General features: G+C 40.3%; 1 protein-coding gene across 1 annotated transcript; it reads right to left on the reverse strand.

Moving 5' to 3' along the window:
- Positions 1–4088: 4088 nt before the first annotated feature.
- On the reverse strand, positions 4089–7299 carry LOC306743098 (isocitrate dehydrogenase [NAD] subunit gamma, mitochondrial-like; the record flags this gene model as incomplete). Its single annotated transcript, XM_079225580.1, has 8 exons — positions 7218–7299; positions 6380–6440; positions 6157–6289; positions 5934–6067; positions 5728–5830; positions 5313–5459; positions 4293–4448; positions 4089–4190 (listed from the first exon to the last, which is right to left on the reverse strand). Exons 1-8 carry the CDS (start codon positions 7282–7284, stop codon positions 4089–4091), a joined length of 903 nt encoding a protein of 300 aa, XP_079081706.1. The 5' UTR covers positions 7285–7299.
- Positions 7300–9787: the final 2488 nt, after the last annotated feature.

Raw genomic sequence — 9787 nt, forward strand, 5'->3', positions numbered from 1 at the left:
GATAAGACAGTCTCCTAAAGAATTGCGTTACCATACAATGAAACTGCATTCTGAATTATATTTTGAGGGAGATGTATTTTGTCGTGGATTACGTTTGCTTTTGATTTATCACAAATATGTTTCAAATACGCAGAGGGCACAGAGAGGTTGGATGATGAATAGGTCAAAGAATACAAGGCTTTCCCACAGGACAACGCTGTTTGTGGCTCCTGTGAATCAAGTACCTGTCTTGCGTTTTCGTTTTGTTTCACTTTTGTAGTCATTTTAAGCCAAAGCATTATGTTTTATTTTACTAATCCGAATAAAGTAGTTTTGTAGCACTTTTGTTTCATTTACAACGTTAATCTTGTGTTTTTAAACCGTCTCAAACTGTTGTAATCCTGGGGAAAATATAGTGCAGTCTAATTGTATGGAAATGTAATTTTGTGAGAGACAAGTGGATACGATTGTCAAATTAAACACGTGATCGCAGATTAAAACAGAAATTCCTCACTGGCTTCTGTGACACATTCATAAAAATACAGAATTGTGGACTCCAATGTTGTTTCAGGTGACTTTGAGTTTTTAGTTGAGTTCCACCAAAGAGACATTCCCCTCTTAACTTTTCACATGGATTCATTTTAAACAATGTGTTTGAGGCTTAAAGGTTGAATCATCAAATATTTCCACCCAAAAAAGCAAAGATTGAAGAAATTAAAGAAATATGAATACAAATTTGAATACATTTATTTGGAAAGGTTTCTGCAGTGTGACTACTTTTACTTTTGATACTTTATGTTAATTTTGCTGATAATTATGATGCACTTTCCGAATGGAGGACTTTACTTTTTATATATATTTGTTTACATTGTTGTATTGGTAGTTTTACTTAAGTAGAAGTACAAATCTGAATACTAAGGAAAGCTGCTGACCATATCATTCTCATTTACACAAAACAAGCTTTCCAGTGTGAATTATAGACACAGTACAGTAGTAAAACATGTATGAACACTGTTTTGTAAAACAATAAAATAGAATCATTAGCCTGTTGTTTACAAAATGTCAAACCTGTAAATGTGTAATCATACATTTCCTTTGAAAATAGTTGGAATACAATATTTTAGTGCCACCTATAGAGTGTAGATATTTGAGTTTGAAGTTATGAAACTTATTACTTTTATAGTTGTCCATGCAGCCGGGGGATAACACTTAAAAACAGTATGCAGGTGCTTAATACAGAATCTACTTCATCCCATAAAGCTGATGGTCAGACTCTGGTGTGCCGAGTTTGTTGACATCGTTTGGCTAGTTAATCCAATTAGAGCACTGGACACCTGCTGTCTAATACTTATTTTTCGTTTCACGAAACAAAAAGCTCAAATCAATCCTCCGAGCATTTTCTTCAGATCAGAAATGATCTTTTCAACTTTAACAGATGAATTCTCACACTAAACACAAAATTAAACACCTACCTGTGACCTTTACAGCCTCATTAAAAGTAACAATGTGCCAATTTTAATTTCTGCAGAAAACAGAGAGAGAGGAGGAAGTACAAGCAAACATAGAAGACTCACTCACCTCGTCCTCAGCGTCCCATGAAGCATCTGTAGGATCCAGGACAACCTGATCTGCTGTTGCACACAATAACCGCATCCATGCTGTGTTTGTCTCTTGCTTATTACTCCGAGGGTGACTTCTGGCAACTCACGCTGCTGACTCCTGTCTCCCCGTCTCCTCCCTTCTTCCTCCCTCTTCTTTTAACACAGCCCTCCCGCTCCTCACCTCTGTTGTATTTAAAGCATGCGTGAAATGATGAGGGGGTTCTCTAGTGGAAAGCGGTGGGTTGATCAAAGGACATGATGCCCAGGCTGCAGCGCTGAATTAATGTAATTTCCTGCTGATTGTCTAGATATAAACCACGTTGCTGTTGGCCCTACTTTGATCCACATTCAGTGCAGGACAGAAGGGCACACAAGGTCCGTGTACCATCAGATCAAATGAGATTTCTGTTATTAGCCTCCCAGAAGGATCAAAGACCTTTCATAAAAACATTCAATTGATACGTGTGATTTTTAAGCAACCGATAGAGAGGGAGGAGAGAAGGCGTCAGATGTTGTGACAGATGATATAGGTTCATGGAGAGAAATGAGAAGGCAGCAACAAGAGAGTTGTCCTTTTCTCACCCCTGCTCCCTGGTTTGTCCTCCCCCCTGTGTCTCCTGCATTCCACCTCTCTTTCTGCAGTAATCTGTTGGCTTCCCCAATTGCTCCCTCATTGGGAGGAGCCTCTAATTATTGAGGGGCCCGCCGGGCGACTGTAAACATACACACAGAAACATGAACACACACTCACACAAGAGGCTGCTGGAGCTTGAGCTGTTTCTTTTCATATTTTGATATTTGATATTGATATTATGAAGATATTAAAGCTCCATCGGTGGGCTTTAACTCAAGTAGAGATGTATTTCCCGAGCATTGTACAGAAAATATATATGAATTAATGTGTTGTTGTTGTCCTTTTCAGCAGCGGATTAACAGACATTGCAGAATACCTTCATTTGAATTGTATTACAATAAACTCCCATGGTATTTAAAAATAAATTAAATTTAAGATTTATATTTTGTATCTGCCTATATGGGGCAATCCAACTTGGTCAACTCTTACATTTTTGTTGTTTTTATTTATTTTCTTCTTTTTGTTCAAGAAGTATCCATAACTTTTGCTTGATATAACTATTACTACTACCGCTACTACAACAACTACTACTACTACTACTAATAATAGGTTTATTTATATAGCACCTTTGAAGAGCAGATGTCACAAAGTGCTTCACAGATAGATATCAAGCCAGCATGGAAGAAACAAAAGGAATTCTAAATAAATAGGTCTTGAGCTGCTTTGTCCACAGTGCCCACGGATCTTAATTCCAATGAGAGACTTGGCAAAAGAAAGGGCCTGAATTTAGCAGTGTTCCTCAGCTGGTAGAAACAAGAGTGAACCAAACAGTAAGTCAAAGTTGTAGCAGCCAGCCAATGAAAAACAGCAGACTGCTCCTTTACAGCACAGCGGATCATTGACACCTGTGAGGGAGAGAGTGGATGTTGCACAGCAGAAAAGAGGGAGGTAATGGCTGACACCTTGGGATATCAGACAGACATATTGCAGGGAAGAGTGGCATGACTTAGAAGCAAGTGTTTGTGAGGGAGTTACATTTTTTTTTATTTCATAAAGAATAGGGCCACACGTATCCAATGGGTGTGAGAGGAGGGAGGACTCTTCCAGTGCATTAGAAAAACACAACTTGCTTGCAATGTGAGATTGGCTATGAATTTAGAACCTTTAACAATAACCTAGAAGTATGAGCAGAAATATGTCACTAGAAACTGCATTTGAGTTATTTATATTTGAATTGCTAAACTTGAATAACTGCATTAACTGATTTTGAAAGGCGGGTAAATATTTCATCAGTCTTAGCCGTCACATTGTGGAACTTTTGTGAAGCACAACTAGTCCAACTACAAACCCTAAAACATTTCACTCAGTCACAACAAACTGAATGTAGGAATTACACAAGACAATGTGGCCTCCCTGTGGCCTAGACCAGCCAATGCTGCATGTGTTAATATATGTTTGTATTAGCACAGACAATTCTGAAAACAAACTACGGGGACATAGATTTTATCAGCTTTACTAACTTTATAAAGGGGCCAATACATTCAGTAGTAAGACGTTGGTGTTTCGGACAGTGTTTTGTTGAAAATAAATTAAATGCATGAAGAACAACATTATAATTAATACATGAAACCAACTTACAAACATGAAACGGTTTGGGTGTTACAGAAAACAGGTGTAGTATTGTGTACAATAAACAGTATGATGTTCGGTTCTGGTAAAGTATAGACGCAAACAAAGTGCCCAAATAACTTAAAAAACAGCCGGGAGGTGAAGAAACTCTACTAAGATAAAAACCATTACATTTCATGTCAGTATTACGATCCGAAAACTTGCTATTGTTAATATGAAATTGCATAGAAGGACTACTAAAGAGAGGCACACTATTGTACACACTTGGAAGTGTGAGAGAATTCACACATTAATGTGTGTTTGTTCTAGATGCTCATTGTCTGGGGCCCGGTGCTCTGAACAGCATCCATGACGGACTGGACCACATCTGAGGTGGAGCCTTGGCCTCCCAGGTCAGCAGTGTGCAGCTGGAGGTCGAAGGGGATGACAAAACAATGTGAGCAGAATATTCTCAATTTTTTGGGTAACTTGCCATCAGTCAGATGTTGACGTGTGGGATGTGATTGTACCCGAGTCTCAGAGACGGTGGAGAGGATGGCTCTGCGGATCATGCTGGCGTAGGCATGGAGCTTCAGGTGATCCAGCAGCAGGCAGGAGGCCAGCAGCATGGCCGTGGGGTTGGCTGTGTTGCTGTTCGCAATGCTCTTCCCGGTGTGCCTGGTGCCCTGCACATACAAGAACATGTTGAATATTTAGATGGAAGAAGATGTAAGGATGTAGCAGCTTTAACATCTGACTATTTACAATATTTTTATTTATTTAAACATGCCTGCTTTGGTTCTCTTTCACCTCATTGAGTCGTTTCCAGCTGCACCAAAACTGATAAACCCATTGTACACTACCTGCCCAGCACCAAATTACAGACAGACACAGTAAGGGGCCGATCACACCAGACGCGACTCTCAAAAACGCATCGCTAGCAAAACCATTGTTTTCCTATGGTACGGCGCGCCTTTATGCGTGTGAGCTTTTTAAATGCTGCGCTTTGCGTTTTTCTGGTGTTTTTTCGACGCACCTAAAAGTTGAAATATTCTCAACTTAGAAGTCGCACAGCTCATCAATGTCAGTGTGTATCGCCCGGTTGCGCAAGCAGGCCCGCTCCACGGGTTTTTGCCAAGGCGTTTTAAGAGCGACTGTACTTTTAAAAGTCGCGTCCGGTGTGATCGGCCCCTAAGAGACTAGCTGGTGGACATAGTGGAGCATTTAGCAGCTTAAAAGCCAGATATTCCTCTCAGGAGTCGGTGAAGACCAAAACAGAACTTAAAGGAGAGTGACTATTGGACTTATATGCAGCAGGTGGTCATAAACACAACTCCAAATGAATGCTAGTGAGATGTTCTGTTTCTGCTGGATGTTTAACCATTTGCTAACACGTTGCCATATCAGCTTCATAAAGTGGTATGTTCGTGTTGTGTTTCCAGGTCGGTGTGCTGCCCTCGTAGCCAAGCAAGTGTCTCTGTATTTTTCTCTTGGCCTTTTTTACTCTCTTAATCGTCCCTTTCCCTCTTGTTTGATGTAAATCCTCTCACCGTCTCAAACACGGCGTAGTCCTCTCCATAGTTTGCTCCAGGCACCAGGCCTGCTCCACCAACGAGCCCAGCACACACATTGCTCACGACGTTGCCATACAGATTGGGCATGAGCATCACATCGAACTGCTGGGGCCTGGAAACCAGCTAACACCCACAAATCAAACATTATCTCCAAATACTGTTACATTTTTACTTCAAGAAGTTTGCATGGGACTGGGCTCCTAAGTAAAATGCAACTTAATGTGTCATGCGACTGTAGAAACTTTTGGTATTTTTAAACATGATTCAATGTTAGCCTTCAGATTTAATACAGCGACAGAAATGTGAGGGACTAAACATGATTGATGGTTATGATATAAACACTGCATAATGTGATGAGCTGTGCAACAGTGGGTAGAAATGCCGTAGCTACCTGCATGGTCGTGTTGTCCACAATCATGCTGTCAAAGATGATTTCAGGGTAACCACTCGCAACCTCTTCACAGCACTCCAGGAAGAGGCCGTCAGCCAACTTCCTGCTCCAACAAACAAACACACATTAAGATGTATGACGTGTTTTATAGAGAAAGATGAATAAAAACAGGGAGAGTCGGGGCCTTTGAGCCGTGAGAAACTGACATGATATTAGCTTTGTGTACAGCAGTGACTCGTTGGCGTCCTTTGGCCCGAGCAGTTCTGAATGCGTAATCAGCGATGCGCAAAGATTTGGTCTTGGTGATAATCTTCAGACATTCAACAACGCCTGGTACATTCTGCAGGGAGACAGAGAGACAGAGATGCATGGAGTCTGGATTTGTTATGATTTGTGTATTTCAGCAACAAAGCGATTATGAACACGCACCTCGTGCTCCAGGCTGCTGTACTCTCCCTCTGTGTTCTCCCTGATGATCATGATGTCGATGTTTCTGTGGCGTGTCCTCACTCCTGGCAGAGACTGGCAGTGCATCACATTGGCATAAAGATCCAGAGTGGTGCTGCAGAGAGAGGATGAGGTGAAGACAACCAAAGAGAAGGATGGATTAGATGGATAGAGAGACAGAAATTAATAAAAATTAAAAACTTACCGTAGCAGGTTGTTCCTAGACTTGTAGGATGGTGGCAAGTTGTGGTTGGTCTCAATATTACCTGGATGAACAAACAAAGTTGCATCTAAAATATGACAACTAAAATAGAGACATAAACACACTCTATATAGCAGAATGTCTGGACTCTTCAATTTACAAATGCTGAAATTCTAATCAAGCTTTTTAGCATTTACTAATCTTGACTGTTTGTAAATAAATACTCATGCCCAAAAGATGTTTTCTTTCTTGTCATCTGCAATATATTCAATATATCATGATTAAACATCATTTTCTTTAAATCTTTCGTGTCACTCTCAGTGTTGGTCTAGCGATGACATAAATAAAACGGTTCAGACTAAAAAATCTGAACAACTATTTAGTGGATTGCAATGAAATTTAATACATACAATCATGTTCCCCGGGGAATGAAACCTAATCACTTTCGTGATCCTGTGAGCTTTTCTCTAGCGCCACCAGCAGGTTGATATATTTGTTTACTGATTTAGAGAGGTTTTGATTCAACTGAATCATTTTAAATCTTGGAAATATATTGACCGGGGTTTATATTATTTTGTCGATCCTGTTAGTATCACAAGGGGTGGTAAAGAACGAAAACAGTCCTCTGTATGAGGCAACACAATTCAACAGCACCACAAACACCATCCTAGGATTTGTTGCCTGTTATATTAGACTGCAGTATGTTTAGCTAGCTGGGCCTAATGAATTAGCGACTGAGTGTATATTATATACATTGTGAATATGATATTTTTTTTACTTAGATGAACATTGACAGATTTCCGAGGCCCTTGTACAGACATGTTTCATATAAAAAACAAACCTTTTAGTGCAACTCCATTGCGTCTGATAGCCATTATGGCATTATCGATGTCATCTTCTGAGTCCATGGATGAATCCACGTTGACAACCTCAAAGTCCACTGGCACACAGCAGAACCTCATAATAGAGAACAGATGAAAATCACTTTAATATGTCAGAGCTGAGTCATGCGGTGACCGAACAGTATGAGTCTAGTTACTTACTTAATTCAAACATTGAATGTATGTGTGAATTCTCACCGAAATAGTTCAGACACATGGTTGGCCAGCTCTGGTCCGATGCCATCACCGGGAATCAGAGTCACAGTGTGCCTGCCTCCATACCGCGCTGGTGGAGGCTGTAATGCACGCACAAACACAAACACAGAAATTCAAACCCCTCTCTATACAACCCAGGAGATGCATCCCCTACAAAACTACTGTGAAGACTCTACTCTATTACAAAGACACAAGCTTGTAATCCTTTAGCAATTCTGATTAGTTCTAATAAGACATATGCTACACGTCTGTGTGCGTGTCATAAGAAGCCATACTCACTATGATCTGGTGTGGGTGGATTGAGGAAGGAGGGATTCAGAACGGAGGAGAGAAAACAGGGAGGTTAATAGGACAAAGAGGAGGGGGGAGAAACAAGCTGACCAGCAGCTTTCTGGTGGCATTGATGGTACAAAACAATGTTGCCACTCCTGTGGACGTGCAGTAAAGACAAGTTGAATCCCTCAAGGCGGCGGGGTTATCAGGTTTGGAAGGTCATAAGGTAAACAGGGTGTGTGTTGCTTGAGCTCCTTTTTGAATGCATTTTTGTATCCTGAACAACTCACAGTGTAAGTGGACTTGTGTCTCTGATTACATGTAGCTGCACCATAAACCTGAGAATAAAGAGAAAAGTTGGTTATTTGCAGAGAAGATGACACATCTGTGGTTTTATCTATCTACCCGTTACTGTTTATTCTATATAGTTTTATTTGTATTTCATTTATTCACCGTCCATATGTACATTCCTCTGCGCTTTACTGCTTTTTGCAGTTCTGGTTGGATGCTAAACTGCATTTTGTCATCTCATACTCTGTGCAATGACACTGAAGTTGAATTTAATCAAATAAAGTTGAATCTAATTATAGGAATTTATTGTTAACATGCAACAAGCATCACACATGTACTTAGGTTGTTGTTGGTATATCTTTAAAATGGCATAAGTCTCTCCTGTAAATATGCTGTTTATCTGTCTCTGTAATAGGCTAAATTAAACGTTTTATCTACAGCAAATGTATGTTATGTATTTTTAAAAGTGTTCATTTGAGTCTGTTTTCTCTTCAGTTCTTTTCAGTGGTAGAAGAAGTCACTATTAGCCAGCGAAGGAATGTTAGTACATTTATTAAAATCCTGCACTTAAGTAATTTTAAGGCATGTACTTTACAGTATTTCCGTTTTATGCTACTTTATATACTTCTACTCTACTGCATTTTGGAAACCCCTATAGTACTTTTCACTCCACTACATTTATTTGCCATAATAAATTACTTTGCATGTTCTGATTATTAATACAAGGTATCATCAACTAATGATGCACAAATTTAGTGATGAACACAGTAATACATCCCTCATTATGATCTACATATAGTATATATTATCCTGAAATAGGCCGTTCTGCATATTGAGTAGGCTACTTGTACTTTTTGTATTTAACGTCTATTCTGATGCTAATACTTTTACTACATAAGATTACGAATGCAGGGTTTCTACTTGTAATAAAGTATTTTTACACTTTTGTATTGCTCATTTCAATTAAGTAAAAGCCTAAATACTTCATCCATCACTGGTCGCTGGCGTACCTGTTGAAATAGTGGTTGAATAATTCATGACCCTGCAGGGAGCAGTTTAAGTATGCATTTACAGGTTTAACTCGCTTGGCAGAAAAAGAGGAATACTACAAAAGTATAAGTACATTTTAGCTCAATCTACAGGGACTTCCAGTTCACATTAAGTTGACAGAGTGGTGCTGAAAGGACAGCGACATTAACCAAGCTCGCTCAGGGAGCCAACCAACCGTTAATCAGCTTAGCTTCGCTCACCAAACTAACTAGCAGCGGTAAACGACTACGAATAACTTAAAAAAAAACTAAACAAACAGAGAGTCTGTTTAACAGTTTGTCTAACTATCAGCTGGTGACCTCAGAGTTCGCTCCTACCCTGGTTAACCGGTGGTTGAGCACGAGCTTCAGTATTCCGGAGAGGAAGCACACTGACCGGGCCATCATGTCCACTCTCCCCGGGGATGGATGGAGGACACGGGGGCGTGCTGCGCGCTCCCCGTTAATCTCTCTCTCTCGCGGGCGTTCCATTTCTCTCTCTCACGCACACGCGCACGTATACGCATAGGCACACACACCCACACACATGAAGCCCCGGTGGCCTAGTTAGTTAGTTTGTTCCCCCATTTTTTTCGTGCACTTTTTTTCTTCGTCCAAGAGTACTGTGCTGAGCCACCGGGAGGCGACAAAAACACACAAGTATTAACATGAACTGTGGGGACATCGCCATTCTACCTGTTACACCACTCATGTCATTTCTC

Source organism: Taurulus bubalis, assembly GCF_910589615.1.
Source record: "Taurulus bubalis genome assembly, chromosome: 11".
NCBI classification, from domain to species: domain Eukaryota; kingdom Metazoa; phylum Chordata; class Actinopteri; order Perciformes; family Cottidae; genus Taurulus; species Taurulus bubalis.